The sequence below is a fragment of the Rissa tridactyla genome, chromosome 3 (assembly GCF_028500815.1).
Source record: "Rissa tridactyla isolate bRisTri1 chromosome 3, bRisTri1.patW.cur.20221130, whole genome shotgun sequence".
In the NCBI taxonomy this organism is placed as follows: Eukaryota; Metazoa; Chordata; class Aves; order Charadriiformes; family Laridae; genus Rissa; species Rissa tridactyla.
Genome location: NC_071468.1, coordinates 78,030,603 through 78,056,726, shown reverse-complemented (window position 1 = coordinate 78,056,726; position 26,124 = coordinate 78,030,603). Strand labels below are relative to the sequence as shown.

At 40.7% G+C, this 26,124-nt stretch overlaps 1 protein-coding gene across 5 annotated transcripts; it reads right to left on the bottom strand.

The window, feature by feature from the left end:
• Positions 1 to 1,246: 1,246 nt before the first annotated feature.
• RTN4IP1 (reticulon 4 interacting protein 1) lies at positions 1,247 to 26,099 on the bottom strand. Of its 5 annotated transcripts, none has more exons than XM_054194816.1 (9): positions 25,697 to 26,094; positions 23,553 to 23,704; positions 22,675 to 22,743; positions 22,309 to 22,433; positions 17,075 to 17,123; positions 15,386 to 15,522; positions 13,149 to 13,332; positions 11,686 to 11,778; positions 1,247 to 1,380 (listed from the first exon to the last, which is right to left on the bottom strand). In XM_054194816.1, the coding sequence occupies exons 1-9, from the start codon at positions 25,953 to 25,955 to the stop codon at positions 1,264 to 1,266; spliced, it is 1,185 nt and encodes a 394-aa protein (XP_054050791.1). In that variant the 5' UTR covers positions 25,956 to 26,094; the 3' UTR covers positions 1,247 to 1,263. The 5 variants fall into 5 exon arrangements, with proteins under 5 accessions (XP_054050791.1, XP_054050793.1, XP_054050792.1 ...); XM_054194817.1 differs by lacking the exon at positions 1,247 to 1,380 and adding an exon at positions 1,392 to 2,638 and having other exon boundaries at positions 25,697 to 26,095; XM_054194815.1 differs by lacking the exon at positions 1,247 to 1,380 and adding an exon at positions 2,651 to 5,470 and having other exon boundaries at positions 25,697 to 26,096.
• Between the last annotated feature and the right edge of the window lie 25 nt (positions 26,100 to 26,124).

Genomic DNA, 26,124 nt, shown 5'->3' with positions numbered 1-26,124 from the left:
ATAGAAAATGTGTTGTTATTAGTTCCAAAGTGGTACTTTGTCATATTGATGTGCTCTTGCTATATATATAATATAGCATTTTACAAATAAATTTAAGGTAGGTAACTTTTTATTGGAATTATTTTTAAAGGGAGAAAGCTGACTTTTTACAGTTAGTTTTGCTCCTGTCTTGTGCCTTTCTCTGTCTGTAATCCCTCTGCAGCAGCTGGCTAATGAGGAGTGAATACGCGGTGTGGAATAGCTGCAGGCTCTGAGGAATGGATGCTTCTCCTGTACAAGCGCGTGTTCAGCGCCTTTGTACGTGGGGCCACAGTTCACATGGCTGCTGCTTCTGTCCCCTGGTGGAAGCGCAGCATGACGTGGTTTTTCCATCACCGTAGCTGCACCACAGTAAACGTGCAGCTCTCCATTAAGAGGCTACCACTTTCCTTCAACGTACCTGCATAATTGCAGGGGAAGTCTGTAGCCCATCTCTGGCTAAATGGTAAGTTTAAAAACAGACCAACAGCCATAGACCCCTCAAAGCACTTCACCACCACCAGCAGCGATAGGGGGCGTGGAAGGAACAGGGTCTCCCGATTACTGCCAAAACCACGACTAGCCTACCTGCCTAAATGCTGTGCTGGGAATTACATAATTAGAATAATTATCAGTTACAGATTGATTTTGTTCTGTGCTTCTGCTCAGATTAGTTATGCCATGAGAGATTTGCCCTATTAAGATTAAGGTACTGGTCTTGAGACAGCAACGTGACTACTTAATTCAGGAAAAGCGTACAGGTTCTGAGAATGAACTAGATTGTTCACCTTATTAATATATATTATTACTCAGAACTAGGAAAGGCCACAGAAAAAAGGACAGCACAAGCTTTATATGGACAATTAGATAAAGGGTGTGCCTCAGCACTTCAAGACTTAGTTAAAATATCTGGAAAATAAAAGCTCCAAGATCTCCAAACCAAAAACGCTGCTGGCTGTTCCTCTTATCCCAAGAGTGAGGGGTGTTCCGCAAAAGTCACAACTACATTCTTAACATGGTTATCACGTTGAAATACCTAAGGGACATTAGGACATTTCTTGACTGCATATTAACAGGCAGAGTATGAAGGAATAAAAGAGGCTTTGCTAAAACAACACTTTTTTTTTTTTAGTTATGCACCCTTTGTGAGCTTTTAAGGAAACCAAATGCTATGTACCAATTCATGTTCAAGCGTAATTTACCAGTAAAGGACTGACTGAGGGCAGAATAATGATTACAGATACTTTATTTTTTACTAATTACATCAATCACTGTTTTTCCACGTGCATGTCCTCCTTCCAATTTCAGAAAGGCCTTTGGAACTTCAGAAAAAGAGAAGACTTGATCAATAACTGGTTGAATCTAGAGAATAAAGAAAAAAGTGTCATTACATTAGGAATAAAATAACATCTCACCTTCACATTTCAAAACTGTATGGAGAAAGAGGGGAAGTTTATAGTATTTAGGGCAGAAGTTGCCAAATGATGTAGTCACTAGCTTTTAACTTTTTTCAGGGACCCCTCTGCATGCAGGACAAGGCTTTTTGCTGCTCTTTCCCCAAGTTTTGAAACATCTCTATTAGCCCAGTTTGGAGCTCTCACTGGAGACTCTTAACAATAAAGTCATCATGCCAGGCTCTAACTTTTAAGTCCCTTTAAAAGATGACATTGTGATTCAGCTTTTTGTTGTCCATAATGATACACTGAGGAAAAGGAAGAAACTTTTTTTTTTGTTTCTCATATTTGTCTACTATTTTTCTTGTTAAACCCAAGATTTTCAAGAGGTCAGGTGTTTAAAGATACTTATGAAACTAGTGCCTGTTTGCATCAGTACGTGCCTCAGTACCCTTACAAGACTTGGCCACAAGTGAAGTACAAAAAAAACGAGTCCACAAACATTTGTTGCTGAATCATTTAGATACACTTGAAAATTCAGCCACTGTGTATTCCAATAGGCATACCTCATTAAGCCCAGCTTGCATCAACTGCTATTTTGGCATTAATTTTGTAGAGTAGCCTTCTGGATTGTTTTAGACTCATTTCTAATACTGAAGGCGAAACAACCCTATTCACTGTCCCCATTAACTAAGGAGTCCAAAAACCCTATGAGCATTTTCTTTAGACATCATCGTGTACCGACAGAGGCGTAAGAAATCCCAGCTGCTTCTGAAAAAGACTTGTTGCTGACAGTCTAAGGGAGGAGACTTTTTCTACTGTCAAGTTCTGCATCAGCCTTCCAAAGGCTAAAATAAGCTCTGTGTACAAAAGTACCTCCCACACCCCCTCCCAAAGATCCTGCCTACCCCCTCGGGTTGGTCTCTTGCCGTGGATGCCTTACCACCAGCCCAGTGCATGTTCTCACACTGACGAGCTGATGCTAATCCTCCTATCGGAGGAAAACATTAACAGTAGATGAGTCTGCAGCTAGCTCGCACAGTGATGAAGATCTGAAGTAACAAAGAACCAAACACCCTATTTACTGCGCTGGAAAAAGATCCTTGTTACTTGTGTCAGTGAAAAAACACCTTCAGGCTTTTTCCTCGCAGCTACTACCATGCACTCTGTCTTGATGAATACTCCAGAGGTGGCAACTGCCCTCTCCTGGTAGGACATGCATCTTGCTAAACAGAAAAGGAATACAACAGCAATAAGGAGACGCACAATTTGCCAGCATCAGAACAGTGCCATCTTTCAGAGGGCTTGCTTGCTTTTCCCAGAAGGCAAGGGGTACACACTCGGACATGCTGCTTAGAAGGTGGAAGTGCAGCACTACCAAGAAAAGGTTTTCATACGCACCCGTTTTCCCAGCAGCAGCACTGACCACCCAGCACCCTCCCCAACAGCACAACAAATGCAGTCTTCTTGTCGTCATCTGTGCTCACGTAGGTCCTTTTCTCAACTCAGTTTTATTTCTATTCATGCGCAGTGCCTTACCTTGAAGCCCATTCTTTGCACTAAAATAACTACTGGTTTTGCTTATATAGTAACAGTAATCCAAATCATCAGTAATCTAACTATTACACTGCAGTATCGCCCATTCTTGTCACTAAATTTTCCATTTTATTTTGTCAAAGCAAGCTTGGCAGTAGTGTGAAACTTTACATGGCAGAAAAGTAGGAATGAGTGAACCCCCTCCAAAGAAAAAGTGAGAATTAGCGGCCAAATCACTAGGAGAGCAACTGTGCAAATAAATACATTCAACCTTGCCTCAAACTTGCCCTGCTGCAGGGTGCAAGGCTGGGTAATTTCTTCCCCTTGTTCTGCCAGGACAATCCCTGTAAACAAACCTCTAGCAAAAGGAATAGTAACACACGGCACAGGAGCCCAGAAAGATACTGCGCAACACCTGCTGCTCCTCACCTGGGGGACAAATAGGGGGCACAAATGATCAAGACAAAGTCACGTTTGGTCAGCATGCAGCACAGAATGGAGATGTCATCTCGGGCATCAGCAAAGCAGCAAAAACACTGAATGAGATCATGGCTTTGGGTAAACTGAGCACCCGAGTAAACTGCAGCTGCCGTGACTATCAGCAGGAGGAACGTGCTGCTGATCAGCAGTGACTGTTTTGATGAAGACCAACCCTTGCTTTCGTAGCAGAAGCCTGGGAACAAAACAATGCAGCAACCTTGGTGAGCTAAACACAAGCGCGGCACTTGTACAAGTACTTATTGTTAATGGCAGTTACATACAAAGCTGTGCTTCTGTTAAGAAAAAAAAAGAGAGAATACAGAAACTCAGGCTGCTGGAGCATGGACACGGATGACCCGAGCAGGGCAAGAGGCTGGGAGGAAGGGAAAGATATTCAGGGAAGCAAGCAGTGCAGCTGCACGAGGGATTCCAGGGAAAGGCAGAAGTTAATTTCAGACACGTGCAGCAACTGAGAAAAAAATGAACAAGGCCCTTTAATGTTCTGCTACCCACAGTCATTTATCGTAGGTTGCAGCTTATAACCCTGACAGAGCGAGGTATGTTATGTCCTCAGCCTGTTAGGTAAAGTTCAAAGGACCGCATTTGAAAAGTGGTGACACAGGGATTCAGAGGAACCCCGAATTCAGCCTCACAGTTCAAAACACCGTGTGTATTGCAGCCACCACACGCTCAAAGCCCATCTGCTACATTGATGTAACCTCCAGCTCCATTTAAACGCTGGCTTTAGGCAGTGCTATAGAGAGACATGAATACTAAATTGATGATCCTGACAATCTAGAGCATTAAACATTTTATCTGGCTGGCTGGTCAGTCCCATTGTTTGAATAACCCTGAAAGGGCTGACCGTGTTGCAGCACAGTGATTCACTCAGCCTTTACCATAATCCACTGACTAAGATAAAATTTCTTCCTGTGAACAGACAAACAAGTAGGGGAGCGTCTGCTGTTTGTTGAATGTGTGATAATAAATGGAGATTAACTGGATAATAAAAACACTGCCTATTTACAGCCACACATCAGTTCCTTGCCAGAGGACACCTATTTGTTCAGGGAAAAGGGATTAAACTAAAGTCTGAGAGAGAAAGGATTACACACACCCGCATTGAAATGTTTATCTGAAAACAGACTGGGCCTGAAAGGTATTTTCCTCCTCTTCATTCTCTCCGAAGCAGGACATACTATAGAAATGAATCTCAGGTCTCTTGAAATGAACTCATGTGTTTGGAAAAATAGAGAGAGTAATTGCTGACGCTGATTAAGGCTATCCGACATAGAGCACAGAAGCGGCACCACAGCCAATCCAGCTCTGAACGCAGCAGGCAGCGAACAGGCACTGGCAGGAGCTGACTGGTCAGCAGGAACACGCTCCTGCTAATGGCAAAGCCCACCCATGCAGGGCCCTATCTCTGCGTTAGCAAGGACAGTCTGAATTTATCAGGAGGGGACAAGCGAGAAAACATGAAGGGAAGGAAGACAGCTTTGACCCTCGCATTAGCAACAAGTCGCTCCACTCAGTGTGGAGCTGCTTCCTGCCACTGGAGGGAGAGCTAGAGCCTTGAAATCCTCAGGAGAGAGACAACCGGACCTCAGAGGCCCTCAGAGCAAGCCTAGCTCAAAGCAGAAAAGAAAATTAAGTCCCCCCTCCAAGGGCAATGACAGTGCATTGGCTCTCCCCCAGGTTTGTAAAGGATGGCCATGTCAAAGCCGCAGGGCAGTCCTGCTTTGCAGAGTGCCTCCCTCCCGGCTGCTGCCTCCCAGTGCACGCACCCTACTTACGCCTTGGTAAGCAGCCATGAGCACACTCATGTGTACATGCTTTGGAAAAGACTTGCTTGTGCACAGAACAAGAGCTGTGATGTGCTCCACCAGACCTCAAAATCCTCTTGAGGGCTTGCCATTTTGACTAGCTGAGTTAGAAGATAAAGGCTGTCTTCCTTCAGAAGTTACTACCATGCCCAAATGCAGTATATATGAGCACAAATGCAGAGCTTGATACTCTCCTTTGGCTTTCAGTAAGTCTCCCTTCAATGACAAGAAGAGGTTTGAACATAAATCATTATGAAGAACAGTCCCTGTCCTGTAATTAAACATTTAGTTATCTGTTCAGCACTTTATTGTCATCTCATGGAAAACATACTGTATTGGGACACTGCTGTTCCCGTCATTTCTTCCCTTTAGCTGAGCATCTCCTTCTCTGCTGTACTCCAGTTCCATGTTCTTTGGGTCTTAATCCCACCCCTTTCTTCAGCCTTCCTTCCTCTTAAAGTGGTGTGCAACAATGTATGCTCAGCTTCATATTGCTTTCCATCATTATGTTCTGGGGTCAACCCTCACTGAAGACAAAGATTAAAGTTCTTATCTTCTGGAACATCTGGCTCTGGTCATGTGTTGTATGGGTAGCTTTGCAACTATACAGTACTATATTTTTGATTAACTTATATTTTGGAGAATACGTACTTTCATCCAACAGCACATTAAAGGATACGTGATAACTTCTATCCCAAATACCTAACAGAAGTAAAAATGATCCCCCGATCCAGTCTCATATGCTCATAAGAACAATGGTGGTGCAGTGGTTAAGACGTGGGAATGGAAAGCATGTGTCCTGGGGTCTACTCCCACAGGCATCTTACAAACAAGTGTTATTACCAGGTTTTGCACGTTTTTCAAGGCAAGGTACGTTCTTTCACATCAAGCCTCTGACAGTACCCCACAATAACTCATGAGTATCATTTACAATTATTAAAATACCAGAAGACAAATCCCAGTTAAGCAGGCTATCAGGGTATGGTCTGGAGTGTAGAAGAGGCTTAAAAAAAAAATCTCTAGTTCATTAATTGGCCCTGGCGGAACAGCTTCTATAGAACACAATGAAGAGCAGTAAGAAACTGGAACAAGCCCAGAACTGTAGTGTGTGCCAGCCTAGCCCAAGCTTAAATTAGTAGAAGTGAGGAAGATCCTGGGTTTAGTTACCCACTGAACCACGCCAAAAAACTTACTAACTAAAGGAAAGAGCAACTCTCTCTTCTGGAATCCCCTAGCAGTCATGTTCATGGTAGTTGTCCTCATATGTAGGCTGGTAATTACTGCTACCATATAATTGAGACAGAACAAACTTATGTACAGTTTTTTATATATATATATATATATATATATGTGAGTATATATATACTTATAGATGAAAGCATATTATGTATTTTATATATATATTAGAAGAACAGTCCTACATGACCTGCATCTCCCCAGCTCTCAGCAAATTAAACTCACGACAGACAAGAGCTGTCCTGTTGACGCCACATTTCACCACTGCGCTAGACATAATTCCCTCCTACACTAGGAGACTAGAGCTCAGAACACTAGGACTGACTTTTGACAGAATATGCAATTACATCAGGCTGAGGCAAAACATTTGATTAAATCCCTGGTATATGACAAATTTTTTCCAGACCTCATCATGGTTTATGTGAGCTTACATATTCAAGACCCTATCTCTCCACAGTATGCAAAATTTCCATTAAGTCTTCTTCACAGACATTTTCTGATGTAATCACACAGCACTTTCATAAAGAGCATAAGCAAGCTACCATGTCCTGGAGGAAGAGGAGCAGATGTGTTTTAATAAAAATCACAGTGGTTTTTTTTGGTGGCCGTGACAAAATGCAGATAGAAGTTCCCTTTGGAAGAGAACGGACTGAACAGAGCTTTTGGCAACCTCTCCTTGATCAACATCTCTGGGCTCTAGCCAACCAACCTGGCAAGCAAAAGCACTGCAACAAGAAAACATAAAGTTTTTTAAAAAAAGAAGAAAAAAAAGTGCAAGCTTTGCAATTTAGCATGGAGAAAGATGGCCGTCGGAACGAGTGTGAGTGACTAAAGAGAGCGGGGAGAAGGACTGATCTGTAGTCAATTTAGACATTTAAGTACAGAATTGCTACCCTAGTGTCCTTTTTCAGAGAGGGACAGTGAAGCAGGCACCACCCAAGGACGAGTCACCTTGGCTACCTTAAGATACCTCAGCGCAGCCATAAAGACAAAGACTAGGATTACTGCAGAGAAGGCCACATCCAGAGATGCCAGATTTGGAAAACGTTCAAGGACTCACTATGTTACATTAGCTGTTTGATACTCATACAGATGAGAGAAATCTGCAACAATTGTGCAACAAAGGCCAGGGAAAAAGTTATTTGCAGAACTGTAACAAGATGAATTGGAAACAAATCAATACACATGGGTTAAGATAGAATCAAGAATTCGTGATAACCTATGCTAGTAGGAGGAATGTAAGCCATCTCAAATCATCGCCATCCAAACAACTCAAAACCCAAGTAATATCAAAGTGGATGACCATATCCATTTATGTTATTTACTTCCTGAATAGTAAAGACTAGCAATAGAAAACAATTGAATTCCACATTTTAACAGGGCATCTCAGAGCAAATCACCAAAGGTAGATAAAGTCCTCATTAGTAGATAGAGAAATTACGCTAGCAAAAGGTTTTGTGATTTGCCCAGCGTCGCACAGGAAGACAGCAGCAGAGCCAAAGAACAGTCAACGTCCTGTCCTCCAAACCACAGCAGCAGGTGCTAAGTCCGAAGCATCTGGTGTCTTCAGCAAAATGTATCATCAACACTAGGCACAAATTACATTAATATAGGCATGCAATTGTTTTTCTTATTTGTGCCTGCGCTGTAACATTTATCTAGAAAGCAAACAACACAGAGAATGATCATTTCATGATCGGAGACTCTACTTGTCCTTTAGCCTTCCTTCTGCAAAATCAACTTTTACCCATCAGCCCATCGGAAGAAAAGAGCATTAAGCCACCCGAAATACTGCACACACACACACACGCACTGCATTTAAATGGCACTGAATTTCACATTTCTGTAGAGCTGCATGTTAACCCACGTCCTATCATGGTCCATACAACATACTTAGTGCTCCCCCTTACGACACTAAGGAGTCTTTTCAGCCTCCATCAGGCAACGTAAGTTATGAGAGCTTGGTGTATTTTCACAAGGACTAAATGGCACATGCTTAGAAAGGAGGAAAAAGTTTAAAAAGTAGCAAAAACCAAGACTGTCAACGTTAAATCCACAATGTTGACCACAAATACATCAAACTGATTCCTAAGAAGCCTTTCAGTGATGATGCTGGCAGCAGAGACCAGTGACAATGCTTCAGCAAACCGGGTGCCAGCAGATCTGTGTCCTGAACTCAAGGCCCTGCTGATTTCAGTTGTCTTTAGATGAGAACCTTGTAATTCACCAGGAACGTTCTGCCATGGAAAGAGATCCCCAACTTCATCAACTCATATTAAGCCAGTCTTTACTGGCTCGTAATTAACTGGCGGAGTTCAACTCACAACAGGGACTTCCCAGCAGTTCAGAAAGTAGCCAGTATCTCTAAAATTTCATGAGGAAATACTTGATTTCCTCTGTGCCCACTTCTGAGGCATCAGCCTCCCACCCGCTCCGTCCTACAACAGCCTCTTTGCAAGATGTCCAGCTGCAAGGCAGAGAAAACAGCTCATAAACTGAAAATGGTTTTACAACCCTCAGAACTGAGCTGATGTGCAGGTAAATTACAAAAGGAAAATTACTCTCCTTCCTTGCACTACCAGCTCATCAAATCCTCTCCTCCTCCCCATTAAAAAAGGCTGTTGAAAGAACTCCTCATAGCTGACATTTTGCAAATCTTTATTCCTTGCTGCAAAGATCACCCATGTGAAAACCGGGCATCTTTAAACAAAATGCCCTTTTTTCTCATTCTTCATCCACGGAAGGATTGAGAATACTTTTGCTTTCGCAAAAGATTCACTCATCAGAACTAAAAACCTGTGTTGCTGCAAAAGAAATAAAAGAAAAAACCCTGATAAATCAGTATGTTCTGTAACTGCTTCAGGGGTATATACTCTTCAAAGCTTCACTCACTGTAACATCATCTCTTTAAATCATCAGCTCTTTTTAATTTCCTTCATTTAAATCGCCCCTCATGATTACACTTTCCTGAAAAAAGCCTCTCATTTTCAGAAGCTCTCCAATTGCTCTCCTATTCACACTTAATACAATCTCACGTCTGTAACAGAAAAGGCGATTCACTGAAATTTCAAAATAACTAAATCTTCCTTACTCAAAACTGTATTCACTCAAAACTAAGAAGTTCAACTACATGACCTCATTTTCCTGGTTTCCCGAAGTCTTCTTGCTACACGGTTATTCTTTGTGTTTTGTTTTTTTCCAATTCTCATTTATTCCTTCCTAGTCAAACATAAATATTTCTTTTCACTTAGTTAGGAAATTATGGTACACTTCCTCCAGTAATTCTCTCCTGCCTTTTTTCCAAACACCTGCTCTTCTGAATGGATGATTTGTCCATTTAAGAGAACTCTAGTGCCTAGACAATAAAGGTCATAGTCTTTTTAACATCTGTCTAAATACAACACATCTGTGTCTTATAAAATACTGATGATAGCACGGGTGTTTACAACATTTTACAAAATAGAGTAAAATGCTGCTAGAATAATGACTATGCAGATAAACAGTCTGACATTATGACCTGTTTTTGCACAGAGAATAAAAGACCAAGCAAACATCTTTGTCCTCGCGATCATCTTACAACAAAAAGTACATCGGGACATTTATATATGTATGACGTACATTTTAAATGGCATTACCATTCACCTGTCCAGATTATTAGGCAGAGAACACTAATTAAGCCCTATCTCTATTGCATAAACAGGTGTTTCTCAAGAGGCTTTCATGGGCATATTCTGCATTTGTTTTGCACACAAGGTGGGAGCGGAACACAAAACAAATTGCGAGTGGCTAAGAATCAGGACAAACGGTAAGAACGAAGACAAGGGCGTTTCTGTTTCTTAGTCAATTATAATTTAGTAGTGTGACTGGATGCAATCACAGGATGAGGAGCATCTCCTAGGGTTTCTTTCTAGACCATGGGATAATGCCTACAGTGCTGGACATAATGCAAAGCAGAGTGGTGCAAAGCTGTAGCCAGGAACACACTTCCTCACAGCTTATTTGCTGATGCAGCCTCTATTTATGAGTAGGTAACTTTTTAGGCAACAGACTTTCTACTAGCTGTGTCAGCAGCACACTGGACACAACAGAGGAAAAGGAGCGGCTGAATCCAGGAAAATTTTTATTCCTATCAGCAGCACTGAGGTGGCAAATGGAAGCAATCAGGCCTTAAGTACGACAGCAATTTATTGACTCTTCTCCAAACTCTGGAGCACAATGCATAGGGAAAAAGGAGATCAATGCTCAAACTCTGAGAGATCTAAATTTATTAATATGCACAAATTTTGAGCACAAGATGGCCTGACAGTTCACATGCTGGGATTTACCAGCGGTCGTGACAGACTCTGCTTCCTCTTCTGCTTAGGTACCACACAGAAAGATTAACAGCAGTTGTCCATATTCCCAACTCTGGGAATTTTGGCAACGTGAAATTATCCAAGAGAGGACACTGCACCACACAGTCCAATAAACTGGCAATCAACTGCTCACTCTCATACACATTTTGTAACAAGCTCATAAAGCTGAATTCAGATCCAAAAAGCAATAAGCTATCTGCCACTTCATGCCTTTCCCCCAAGGCCACTAAGAGATTCCCCGAAAGCTTATGAACGCTCACAATATTCCACGTCACTGTGCTGAATTAGCGCAAGCGTTATACTCTGAAGCACTGAAATAATGAAACACAAGATTCTTGTCACCACTCTGCCAATGCAGATCGTCTATGACCTGCAATAACCTGAATATTCTAGTTCTGCGCACATTAGGGGCAGGACTCCTGATCATCCAGGCTAGGCAACTTTGCATATGCAGATACACGCAGTCATGTTTATCCTGACCAAATGAACCAAATGAGGCCTCTTAAAACATATCATTTTCAACACTAAGTTCGTGCTAAATGATTCCCACCGGCAAAAATAAACAATCAGTGGACATTCTTTCCTCATAACTCGGTAAGCTTTGTGTTTTTAAAAACAGGTAGGGTGGAGAGGGAGAAGGCAGAACAGTCTTAACGATTATGAACTCCTAAATTCCATGCCAAAGGTAGAAATTAGAAACTGGAGCAAGTAAATTCTTAACTAGTTTTCCTCACTGTGACTCTTATAACAGTTTTATTCCCTAACTGTGAACGACAACCATTTTGAGTCAAAGCAGCACCTCTTTCAGCACAAATACCCAAATAACCATTACTGACATACCTTTCCAGAATCAACTAGTTCTGCTATTTCATCCAAACTTGGGCCACTTGGCATAAAAAATGCCCACCGATAATGGACTCCTTTAAAGAGATGCTGCAAGAAAGATCACAAATATATTAGAAAATCATGAGAGGAAACTGAAACTGGAACTGAAATTAATGACAGAAGCGCTAGAGAAGTAACTGAAGGAAAAGACATGGAAATTATACGCTAGTTTCTGAAAAAAAAAAAAAGTCACTAAGCATGTGGATTAAATGTACAGATGGGATGTTGTATTACCGCAATAGGATCAGGGTGAATTTTGTGTCCAATTGCACAAGTCAGCTAGTTGAGAAAAACAACCACCTTGACTCTGCAGCTAGAAACAGCATTATTTATTACGTAAGAGAGAAATGGTGCTATATAATTACATTCACAAAGAGGGCGAAATAAACCCAGCCGATGTGACATTTAGAACCTTCCACCTCAGTGTCAGTGATTAAATTTTCCACAATCCCATCTGCCAAAGGTACCACCATCCAATGACAGATGGCAGCTCCCATGAAAAGCATTTTGGGAAGAACTCACAAGCTCAAGTCAAGACCACCTCCTCTGAGTAGATCATTACAGGAAAAAGAGCCATCATCTGCCAGAGAGAGATGATTTTTAATACATGGCATACGATGCTCCTCATCATGGAAACATGCACACTGAGAAATAATATTACATTATTTCTTCCCAGCCTTTTAATTTTGTTTTTGAGCTTTCCTTTGAAAGTATTGGTGCAGGACTTAGAATCTCATTCAACCATGCCATTACAGGAATACCATAGCAACTGCTTGAAAAGCACTCATTTGGAGAGCAAGTACACACGTTGAGAGAAGAAAGAGAAAAGTTCTCAAAAGCCTCACTGATCTGGCCACTGGCAGAACGTTTTAAGATCCACTTATGAAAACTAGAAAAATCAGTATCACCATCCAGACATACGAACATGAAAGAGATGAAAAGACTTTCTAGCCACCCTCAACCAATTTTATTACTCTCTGGTGCTGGAATAGGATGAAGAGAATCAGTCATGGAACAATGTTTTGAGAGAAAGAAAGCCTGACCAGCCTAAAGCAAGCAGCAAAATTACCCTGACTTCAATGAGGCAGGGATTTGCTCTGTTTACTGTGAAACGCGAGCTGTCAGCAGGACTCACTAGGGAAGCCATATGGAAAAGGCCACAATGAAAAGCACTATAAAGACGCAAAACTTCAAAGCACCTCAGACTACCACATACACCAATCAGCACCACCCCAATGCATTTTTTTTTCAGTACAAGAAAGAAGGAAAGAATAAAAATGCATCTGAAGTATCCTTAATGATATATGAGGAAAATAAACCAGATGCCTCTAGATGAGCCACATGACTAGCATCCAAGCCACAAAGGAAGCCACTAGGCTACTACATCATATTAAAATATATAGGATTTTGTCAAATACCTTTACAGTTTTGGAACCAACAGTGACTCCTGTTTGTAGCATTCCATCAGCCACTCCAAGTTTGTCCATATTGATCAGGAAAGGTGTCACCAAGGTAACATATGTTGCTCCTGACCATTTCTTCAGGAGATCTAGAGCCCACTTCTCAGTGGATCCACCAACATTATCTAGGATGAAATCAAATCTGCAGACATGTAAACAACAGGTTTAAAATCATGATATGGGAAAAACAATTTCATCATAATTACGCTAATTCATATCAGAAACTGGCTATAGTTTACATTTCTATCTGTCACTCCAATGCAATAAAATAATCTGCCTGCAAGACAGCGGCAAGAAAGTCCCAAGATTTCCGCTAAATCCCAGTTTTACTGTTCAACAGGAGTACATTTGCTGCACAGCAGACACAGGCTATTTAGATAACTTAAACTGCACTTAAACTCCAAAAAGTAGACTCTTAGATGCACAACTACATTCAGTACTTGCTTAAAGCCTTCTAGAACTCTATCTCTTCAGCCCTCCCACTAAGACTACTGGTACAGTCTTGAGGTCTAGTCCTAGCATTGAACAATATGGTATGTGCATGTAAAAACTAGTCTGGACTCACGCCCTGAGTAGGAACATCTCCTGTACATGCTGTACTCACGTGAAAGTCAGTTTCAGTGGCCAAAGTTACATAAAAAATATTCTCTACTCTACTCCATCTTATCTGCTCACATCTTTCCTGTGACCCAATTCTCAGCTTCACTTCTAAAAGTTGTTTGAGGGCCATTTTACCTCTACTGGCAGCTCTTTTCTACCTATTCGACATAGAACCTAACAATGCAAAGGGTCTAAAACCTTCCTTCCCTCCATGAACGGGTATATGCAGCCTCTGGCAACAAGCCACAGTTTCAGCATTCCTTCTCATTATCCCAGCACGTGAGTTTTTTCATCTGTATATTTTCAGCAATCTCCAGATTGCAACAGAAATGCATATACACATGCGTCTAACCTAAATAACCTACAAATAAGAGGGAAAATAAGCAAATTAAATAGAAAAGTTCTTATCTCTGGAAAGACAGTTTTCCTGCCTGTCTTCCAAGGATGTGATTTCATGTTACAGTTCAGTCAACCTAACAGTTACCTGCCAACAAGAGAAATTAAAATCATGAAAACTAATGCTCCGGGAAAAACTAGCCCACTCTGGGGTCTGAAGAGTCAGTACAACTGAAAAGGGGAGGGAAGGAAGACCATTCCTCCAGTGGTCTTACCCGTATCACAAAACTGTACCCTAAGACAGTGCTGTTGACAGCTCCTAAAAAGGGTCACTTGCTAGAATGGGTGTTTAGCATTTAAGATGTTGAACTGCACAAAGGCAAATTTAGCGCTGCTTGCAAACTGCTAAGTTAGTTGCTGCACACCCTCCCCATACGGTCAGTGACAGTAACCTCACAGTTGACTTCAGGCCTGCTGACAACCACACCATAGTTAAAGGGCACATGGCTTCTCAGCATAGTTATCAGTAAGATTCTTTCGTAGATTGAACAGCTTCTATTTCCTCTCCCAGAAAGTTAATGTGATCTAACTAAAAGGAGCAGTGTAAATAACACATTCAAATACAAATCACAGTAGACTAAGTTTAAACAGATGGAAAGATTACAAAACAAAAAAAGACTTCAGTTTTAGAGAAAACCCTCAAGCTAGTTTAAACACAGCTATGACAAGCTAGGTGTAATTGTTTATCATAGACAGCCACACACAATGGTACAGAAGAGAAATTTAGCCACTGTGCAACTCAACTGGGAGTAAAGACCTTCAGGCAAGTCACTTAACTGCTTCATGACACAGTTCTTCCCTCTAGAAGATAAATTTTACTATTTGCTAACCTCACACAGGATTTCTGAGACTTGTTTTAATTTATTCATGCTTTGTAAATGTTCCAAGAACCTTGGAGGGAAGGTGACAGAACTGTTCGAATCACAGTCATTGAAGAGAACCATGTGAAAGTGAACTTGCCTCCACAAGCCCAATTAACTCGCTTAGTCTTACAATGAAATCTGTGTTTGGGATATTCACTTGGCAAACTGCATTCAAAAAGGGATGGGATGAATTTGCTTTACAAAGTAACACTTCAGAAATGGGGAAGAAACAAAAAAAAAAAAAGGGAGTTCTGATAGACTGGAGTCAAGTAACCAAAAGGCAGAAGGTCTGACCACCAACTCCTTCATCTCAATATAAGCAACACAAACACGTACAAGGGTAATGTTTTAAGTTGCTCTTCCAGATTTCCAGATTTGTAATCAATCACATCATCTGCTCCAAGCTTTTTCATCAGCGTGCTGGCATCATGAGAACAAACTGCTGTTACATGAGCACCCCAGGCCTTCAGTAGCTAAAAACAAGTATAAAAAAAACAAAAGTCCAGAGTTTAAAATTGAGTGAAACATTGAGAACCACTTAAAAAGCCAAAGTCTCATTATATTTATATAATAAATGAGGACCTTTAGTAGGGAGTGGGGAGACTAGGCTCCAACACAGGGTAACTTGTCACACATCCCACAGACAAACAGTGGTTAGAATTTATCAATATTTAAGGAGGTTTTGGGGAGGGGGGAGTTGGTGTAGTGGAAGGAGGGTGGTTTTTTAGTGCCACTTACAGATATCAGGTCTCTGGATAAATAAGACTTTAAATAAAATACTCAGTTTACCATCTGAATCTGACAGCTAAATGTATACCAAGAGGTATTGCCCAAGATACCAATCCACAAAACTGTCACCAGATCAACCATTAAATATTATTAAATATTTCAAATTAAAATATTTTATATTCCTACCTGCTCATTAAGTATTTCATATATCTATCTCACTTTCAATAGCTTAAATGTTAATAATGAGAAAAAGAAGGAAGTCATCTGTGATTTACCACAGGGAGGATGTCAGATTATCTTCTACTCCAAAAGCTATAGCAAAGTGAAGGATTTTTCTAGTTATTTATCTCTTTTGTAATCTCATTTTTCATTCACGTTAATTAATCCAGAATAAATGTAAAAAAGATTAATGTAGCTTACTCACAATTAATCAGGTAGAAATCACAACTAGTCAGTGGCTGGTCAGCCTTTCGTACTGATCTAATTTAGCCACGTGCTTTACCATGGATCAGGCAAACAGCATACCACTGGAAACTCTCCTGTAAGCCTCTTTAAAACAACTGTTTACGGTCTAGTAACATGTAACACAGTGATGCAATCGCCGAACTTCTACATTTTTTTCCTATTCTCAAGAGAAAGATGTTTCAGCGTAAGATGACAGCAATTAGGATCAAAATCCCCAAATTAAACGACATCATGAAAAGAGGATGTTCCACAACAAATGGATCAGTAAAAGAGCACGTTTACTCTCCAAAGTTGAAAGCTACTGGAATGAAGACAGCCAAAAGGGCAGCAGGGCAAAGACAGTGAGGGAAAGTTAATCTTAAACCACTGCTCTTTACATATACTGCACATAAAAGCCTGGTGCCTCTCATATCATTTGACCACCTACAACAGTTATGGTAGATGATACATTCTCAATCTACGCATACACCAAGTTCTTTTCATATTTATGGAGCAGAGCGGACTGAAAGATAATGGAAACAGGCTACATATTTCAAGTTGGACCAATCAGACTTCCTGCACGCAAACTGTGAAATGTGATCTTTCACTACCTACATTCACCACTCTTTTCTTTGAAAGTCCCTGCTTCCTACTTTAAAGTAATAAAACATAACAAATCAAAAGCAATAAACCTGAAAATATTTCAGTTTTGGAAATATCGATCAGATGTATCAGACAGATCGATCAGTAGCTTGCTATTTCACTATTCCTTCTCACAATTCCCTTCTGTTAAATTTTTTTTTCATATTGAATAGTTTGAAGGTGGATCCTGGGCATGCTGGTTTATATTACCTGTACAGCAAAAGTACCAACTCCTCCTGAAGCTCCTAATATTAATACTCTGTAAAACAAAATTAAAATATATTAAAAAGTTCTTTAAATAAACACGATAGTAACTATGTATTCTAATGCTTCTTATACATCGCTGACACCAAATTATTTTAAGCAAAAGATTGTATTTGTCATTCAATGTTACTTAGTGGTTAACTCTTCAGATAACCAATAATGTGACTTAACATTGTTGATCATCTTTCCTATGCCAAGAGCATTACCTCAGCACAGCCAAAGAGACTTCCTTGTATGTGCTTTCCACTAAATCCAGGCAGGGGAGCTGTCAGGCAGTAACATTTATCACCCAAAACCCCTGTCCCTCACTTGCTCAAACATAATTGTTCAGTTTGGGACAAAATCAATTACGAGTCTTTCTGTCTCCCAGACTCCACTGCTGTATCTCCTAAAGAAAAAAAATCTGATTCACCAACATTTTATACAAATTGTTGTTAGCTAAAAGTAGTTTAGTATCACATTATTTAGGGAGACTGGGAACTTCAGAATACATACAACATAATTTTCCCATATTGCATAATATTTATCTAACAGAAAGACAAAAATGCAACGAAGTAGCAACACCATAATCAAGTTTAAGTTCTATTAAATGAAGATATCTGCCTTTTTCTTCAGAAAAAAGGCAGTAGAATTTTTCTAGTTCACTACATCTCTACAAGACCCTGTAAATGCCAGGTTGTGGAAACTGGCAGACAAGGAAGAAAATGAAAGAGGAAATTACCAAATTATTAGCAAGTGAGAGTTCATTTTAACTGCACGCACTACCCTAAATGTCATAAAAATTAATGCAAGTTTAGTTGTGTGAGAACCTTACTGCTAGCAGCCTAATCACTGTTCTAAAATTTCATCTGGATATTTTATTAAATAACTCAACTTCAGAAAGTGAATTAGTAAGAAAGCCTTGCTGCCGAAGTTACTAACAGTACTTGGACTTTGGGCCCATTTGCTAATTCTAGGCCAAAAGGAAGATCCAAGAGGAAGTCTTGGCATAGGCTTGGGGAACATCATGTTTCTCAGAACTTCTGTTTGCCAGAAAAATTTCAGTATCTTCAGAAGCTGCTGGTGTTCCTGTTTTAAATCTTACTGTGCTAGATGTTGAAGGAAATTGCTTTTCACAGTGCAAAATTGTAATATACAACCTGGAGTCTCAGTTTACAAAAATTCTTTGAAGTAACCTAAGAGACTTGGCTTTGGTCACAGTATCCATTTAAAAATGCATCCTCTTTTGTAACTGATCAGATTCTGTTCCCTCCTGTTTCACTGATCCAAGCTGCAAAATTCAGATTAAGAATCTGAAACCACAATGCCCGCAGCTTTTAAATCTGCACTTATCCTCAGAACCATGCTTCTAAGGACACATGCCTGAAGCAACATTCATATTTAAATTTTGTGATACTTGAAAAGGCTCAGGGATGCTACACTCAAGATATTGGGTTAAGCCCATCTTTATCCTTACAAAGGACAGCTACAATTAAATCCTTTCAAAAAAACCTTGTCAAACTGCCCTTCCAATTTTACTCCATGCTTAAAAGGGCATTTCTTCCACTACAAATTTGGGAGAAAGCTGTCATTTTAAAATGTACTCTTTGCTCAAGGATTTAGGTAACAATATCAGTTTTGGGAGGCTGCTTGGCTAGGACTTCTTTTTATTTTCTCCTTCAATAAAAGCCCTTGAGATTCTTCAGTAGAAATACTTTCCAGATCTGATTTGATCCTATGTTATGTGGGCTATTTTCTCCCAGACCTTCTAATTTTTAAAACCCTCTCCGTATATTGTGACTTTAAGAAAGCTCTTTGCTTCAGAGACAAACTACGTCTGCACAGGAGGTCCATGTGCTGCAGCTCAACAGATCAGCATTTTTACAGCACTGAGGACAGCAAGACATTTTGTTTGGCACAACACAAGGAAGTGGGGAAGGGTTTGAAGGTGCAGGACCTCTTAGGACGGTACTGAAGGACCACAGATGGTGGAAAGTGCCAAAGCACAGTTTTGTTCGCATTGCCTGGGGAAAACACAGCCAGGAGAAAACATATCAGATAAACTACTTGTTTCACTGCAAAGGTGAGGTCAGGAGTAAACTAATATATAAGCATGTGCACGAGGGAACAAACTAATGAAATATTTGATCTGAAGAGAGATCCAACAGAACCAATTCTCTCGAAAGAACAAAACAAACATTCATACCCTAGGCTTTGCTCCCTTTTGACAGAGGCACATAATTCAAGCCAGCATTCAAAAAGCCCCATATGAGGCTCTGGCGGTTGAAATAATCAGAGAGTCAGCAGATCTCTCCAGATGAGCATGCCATGGGATTTGAGAGTTTAGCCCTTCTGCCTGGACCCTGCTTGGAACTATGGTGTGGTCAGAAACTAGCGTCAGAGAGCCAGGAGCACTTTCAGCTCCCGGTGTCTCCCCTCCACCAAAAGACACAGGGGGTGGGCAGTGGGTGTACAGATCAAGGACTAACATTTCCTCCAGATTATAAACAAGTAACAATTTTCAGTGACTCAGCTACATGCCAAATAAAAATATTTATTGAATAAATATATCAATTGTGTATGTATATAAATTTATATATAACATATATTATATAAATTTGTATATATAAATATAAAATTAAATTGCATTTGATTATGCCAACAAAATGTCCCTAAGAGATTTATTCCTGTATCAAGAAGCATTTATCCTATCAAGAAGTTTTACGATCTACACTCACTTTGTACTTCTCAACAGATAAAATGATGAAATGACACATAGACTTTAAAAAAATATATTTTCTAGAGGTATTATATCGTTCAAATTTTCATTGCAACAATAAAAACCAGGAGTACATTTAATAGCTTACAGTAACAAAATCCAGCACCTCTCTCCAGCATACTTAAACAAATAAAATACTGACTCTGTATTTATGTAAAAGACCTCTACATAATATTAATATAAATGTTTTCAAGAACTTCTCAAACTGTCAGGTTTGGGGTTTTTTATCATGCCTTTTGTGAATAGAGCAAGCAAGATATTTAACAGTTGTTGTTGGACAAACAATCTCTTTTCTACTGAATCTGGACAGTGGCACATATGAGAAGCTCTCCTTATCCACAGAGAACTCCAAAATAACAGAGTCATTCTGAACATTTTGGATAACAAGAACATTCACTTTCGGCTCGTGCAAGAATACCAACATAAATTACAGTTGCACAGCATAAAAGTTATGGAGAAATGACTGGAGTTACAGTGAAGTAGGAGACAGGAACAATGTGAGCACACTTCAGGTAACTTGCGAAAACAAAATTTGTGAAAGTGTGCGCAGATGCAGCAGATACTCCTGCCAGATCAACATACAGACTGATAGCGAGTATGTCTGGTTAGCCCACCCTTCCACCTTAAAGAGGCAAAGAAAACAATACACACCAATAGAAAAATCTCGCTGTTTCTAAGATGTCTTAACACTGCAATAAAGTATCAGTGAAGTAGCTTTCATCAAGGAATACAGCTGCTCTTTCAAAATAAGACACACTCTTGTGTGTATACACACCCTTCTACATAGCTATTTACATACACCTACAGGAGACAAAAAGACCAACATAAAATCACATATGTAGGTAACTTCTTACCAAACATTAAATTATTTCAAGAAATTAAGAAACATTATGTAAATTCTTGTATTTTAAAATTATTGCCTTGAGAGAGTAATGTATAGCTCTGCTATACAGCTCTGCTGTTTTTACAATTCAAAACTTCTAGATGGGAAACATCATAATTTTGTAAGTACATTAAACTGTTTTTTGCCGACAGAGCAACTAAATATTTATTTGGAACATAAAAGTAAATGTTAAATGTAAAGACACGATATAAATGCAGTTTGAATTTCACTTTTAACAATCTAACCACTTACCTGAAGATTGGAAAGATACTTTAAACAAGGCTAGCTTATCAACATATCTTTAGGTTAATTCTATTTACATGTGAAACCTAAGGTAATAAAAAAGTCAAAATACTGAAAAATAAAAAAGGCAGCAACGTATCTAGAATTTTGTCACTAGCTGGAAGGTAATTTCAGTAACGCTTCTTTGAAATTGCTTTAAATTTTGCAATTTCATTTTCTCAAAGCATTGTTTATCTTTAGAACAAACAATAACTTGATATTTTCATGATGAAATTTACCGTGACATATGAACAACCACTCACTCAATTATCTGCTGAAGATGCGGATGAAGAATTTAAATAGATCTAGTGTCCTTTGCAATGTGTTGCACTACAACAGTAACACCTAAGATAAGAGGTCAGGCATATATGTCCTGCTGACCAGTAATTACTCTCTGACCTAAATTTTTGGTGCAGCATAGTAATTTTCATGATTATTTTTCAATTCCAGTATTTTTACTTTTGCCCTTCTTTCCGTTCTGAACATTTTGCTATCTATTTATACAAACATCCATAGGCCAAAATAACTGCAAATTTCAATTATCAGGAAAAAAATGGTATCTGCTCCAATCTTTTCAATGCATTTTTTCTCTTCTGTCCTCCATCTGCCATTGTCAGATTAACAGGCCGATAAACAAAGCCAATTTTTCTATTTGATTTGGCTGCTCATCTTGCACGTTTTCCTCTTCTCTTCTGCATTCCTGACCTCATCAAAGTTCTGATGAGAACTTCTACAGGTCAAATGAGACACAGTCACCTGCTCATTTTTTTCTAAAAAGCTGGAAAACCACTCTGTTCCAAATGGCCCACATATGTAGGAACTGAGTGAACCCCACCTCTGTGGCTGAGAGGACTTTTTGTGAGCTGCCAAAATAACTCAAAGAGAGGATGTTGCATTTAGAGAGCTGTCATAGCAGGCAGAAAGGCAAAGTCCCTATAAATTCCTAGAGATACCATCCTGAAATTCTTTATATAGTCCTATACATTAGATACACATTGGACTACCTCTGTGTAGTCACTATATAGAGAAGGAGAGCAGCAAGTGACTAGAGACACTTCAGTGAGGGTCCTTGTCTGAACTTCCCTTGAAAGAAGCCTCCCTCAGCAGTTGTGTAGACTGAACCTAGCATCTTCAGGCCAGCTGGTCTTTGTGAATATCATGGTATAACAGTCTTCATCACTGTTGGACATGTTTTAGAAGCAGCTAATCAGTGTAAAAATGAAACACTAAGTTTTAGCATCAGAACTATTTCCTTACCTTTTCCCACCACAATTACTTTTGTTCAGTCCTCCAACTTGGTTAACTGCAGACCAGGCTGTGAGACCTACGTATGGTAAGGAGGCAGCTTCTGTGTGACTGAGACACTTTGGCTTGAAAGACACCTGAAATAAAAGCAACCGTATCCAAGTCACACAGCAGATCTTACGTGACACTGAAATATTCAACCAAGCTTTACTGTATTGCAGATTGTGTATTCCACATTTTCAATTATCTTCATAACTACCTGGAGTCTAAATCAATCCAAGCACTAAGAAATAAACAGTTACTTAGACAATGAAGAAAAAAAAATGCCAGTCTAAAATTTTGGGGTTTTGTCTGTTAGCCACATTTATGAAGGTTTACCTCGTTTCCACTAGCTACCACAAACTCTGAGAGAGTGCCCTGTTTCCATGGAGGAATTGCTGCCCACACCTAAAACCAAACAGAAAACAACTATGAATTTTTGTGACGTAGCGCATGATCATACCTACACAGAAAAGTCTTCTCCGTTAAAATAATCTTTTTTCCAATTTGCAGAATGTCTTTACTATTGCTTAACAGAAACCAGTTTAGCTTACTCTTTACACAAAAGACATCACAAGACTGACTAAATGAAGGACTGCAGAGCTGTGTAAATAAATTGTACTATACACTGTGTACAAGACATAATTTTTCAAAAACCCCAAACTACTTCCATGCCAAGAAAGCCCACATTGGAGGGGATGAGGCTAGCGGGAGCAGAATCAGAACTTCTATACTAAAACTGGTGAAATGTGAAAGCAAACTGGTGAAGGTGAAAGCAAACAATAACAGTATTTATGTGGGGACTCATGAAGTGGTTCTTGGGTTATGCCAGAGTTCCTATCCTAAGTTACTCAAGAAAAAAATAACAACTAATCCCTTCCTGTTAGAATTCTGTCTTGAGTCAAAAATGAAGGAGCATCTTGAGTGTGCACTTATAAATAAATAAATAAATTCCTCTCTTGCTGCCACTGAAATGGACCAAAAATTAAAAAACAGAAGGGAAATTAACTTGCAGAAGCAAGTTTGGGAAAGACCACATTTTTCAGAGAAAAAACAGTAGGGAAGAAAGCATTCTAGAAATTTACTGCCAGATTGTCCTCATTCAGAGTGTAACAACATTAAAGAAAAAGAATTTTCTTAAGAGGAAAATGAAAGCTGAACATCTTATAGCATATTTTATCTATACATTTTAGAAAAAGAGATATTGGAAGTACCACCTCATCTCCAGGTTTGAAATAAGACACACTCAGTCCACATTCCATAATAACACCAGAGACATCTCGACCAAGTGTTAGTGGAAATTCAGTGTCCATGCTTTTGATTTTCAGGGGATCTCGCTTCATATTTAGTGCAGTTGCACCATAACCACCTGCAAAACATGAAATTAACCATGACACACCACACTGTGTTTTCATTTGTTAATTGGACAATTGCAATTAGAAAGCATTGTCTGTACCTAATGTGCCTCATTTCTGTTATACATTAAGCATGCAAAAAATCCACAATACTTTATATTTTTACAGAGTTTACAACTAAAGAGCAAATCTCATTCTGGCTTATTTGTTCATGAAACGGCTCTCCATTATAAAAATATATAGTATGGTGAACACTGTCAGAAATTCTAAATCTGCTGGAAATACTCTATTTTCCAACAGCATCATGTAGCTACAAATCCAAAAGAACTCCAAGCAACAAATCCAAGAACTCCATTTGTCTTTTCAAATAAAGTACTATAAAAAGCAACATGAGCAACACTGTAAAAAATATTAAGGCACATCCCCTAAGATGAGTAACCTGAACTTCTGTTCACAGAATGGTAGGGGCTGGAAGGGAGCTCTGGAGATCATCTAGTCCAACCCCCCTGCCAGAGCAGGGTCACCCAGAGCAGGTTGCACAGGAACGCGTCCAGGTGGGTTTGGAATGTCTCCAGAGACGAGACTCCACCACCTCTCTGGGCAGCCTGTTCCAGTGCTCTGCCACCCTCGAAGTAAGGAAGTTCCTCCTCATGTTTAGGTGAAACTTCCTATTTTCAAGTTTGTGCCCGTTACCTCTTGTCCTGTCACTGGGCACCACTGAAGGGAATTAAGTAAACTAAACAGGTCCAGGGCACAGGCTGAGCACTGGTACTTAGCTATTTGCAGTGCTCAGTTTTTAGCCTGGTGCGTGGCACAGTTTTGGCTGGGGCCCAGTAAGCAATAGCTAAATGCTGTGAACTCTCAGAATTACCCATCTAAAACTCTGCTCAGCCTAAAAAAAGTCTGCATTCGGGCATGTATGCCCTTTCAAGTGTTTGGACAAGTCTGCCTAGATGCCCTATTACGCTAGAGTTTTAATACTGAAAAGAAAAGAGAGAGACACAAAAGCAGGCACCTTGAAAGCAGGATCAAAGTGTAGTTTCTTCCAAATACTTTTACAGATTCAAAATACTAGTTGCACTTCAAGTGAGTCATTCAACAGGAATCCTCAGACAGCAAATGTCCCATAATCAAACCCACAACCATATACAAAGATTTTTAAAAATGTAGAGACCCCAAACACAAATTACAGCTCTGTCGGTAGGCTGCCTGCAGGTATCTCTGCATGCGCTCCTGAATCTTATTTGATATGCAAGATTACTTCTCAACATGAAATATAAGGTTGTCTACTACTGCAACTTCCTTCTTCTATTTTGGACATTGAAATCGAGGAAAAAACTGGTTAAATGGGTCAAATACAAAGAGTCAGTCAAAGATGTAGAGGACAGGAGGTACTCAGATGACAATTCAGGATGAAGACACATGACGACAAACAGCATGGTCTGGACTAGGTCACACGTGCCATCTTTGAGCCAACTTTGACCTTCAGTCCCATTCACCTCAAAGAGATGGGAAAATCCAGGACATCTCAGGGGAAATGGCTGCTCCTTGGAAGGGCGAGTCTCTTGGTCAAGAGAGTGCCACCACCCAGATGGTGGGGACAGGGGAGAAGGCCAGGAGGCAAACCCTGCCATGGTTATGCTACTGTCAAAGGGAAGCTGACTTGGGAACTTCAAGCCTGCAGAGGACAGCAATTAGTCACTCAGATTAAAAGCTTCCCCCGGCAATACACACACTCTCCTCTTCAGAAAGGCTTTTTGTACCGTTTTTATCCTAAGAACTTGGGAAAGTAAGTGTCCAAGAGATGGGTTTCCCACAGGGACAGGGGGCAACAAGTGCTTCAAGGGGGTCCCTCTTGACACCGCCGCGACAGGTGCCTCCCGGGGCAGGCTGGTGACAATGTCTCCACAGTTTTGGACGCCGGGGGACATGTGGAAACCGTGCTCCTAAGCACACCCTCTGCCATCACGCCAGCCAGGCCCCGGCCCCTCGGGCCCGGCACTTACTTCTCATGCTAAGGTCGATGGGGTTCAGGCTGGCGGCGTGAACCTTAATGATGACCTCGTTGGGGAAGTGGATGGTGGGGAACACCATGTCCCGGGTGAAGCGCAGCACGTCGTTGTGGCCGTACCGGTCTATGACCCAGGAGGGCATGGCCGACCGCGCCCGCGGAGAGGCGCGGAGGCCGCGGATCGGCGGCGACTGCACGCCCGCCCGCGCCGCTCCGCGCAGCGCCCGCCCGCTCGCTGCCCCCCGTGACAGCATGGCTGGGGGAGCCGAGCCGAGCCGGGCCGGGCCGGGCCGGTCCGAGCCACGCAGCGGGCACCCGCGCGGAATCGGTCTGGGACGCGGCAGTTCCCGCTCCCCTCCGCCCTCAGTCACAGAGACCCGGCTCGGCCTGCCCTACCCTCCTCCTCGCCCCGGCGGCACCCGC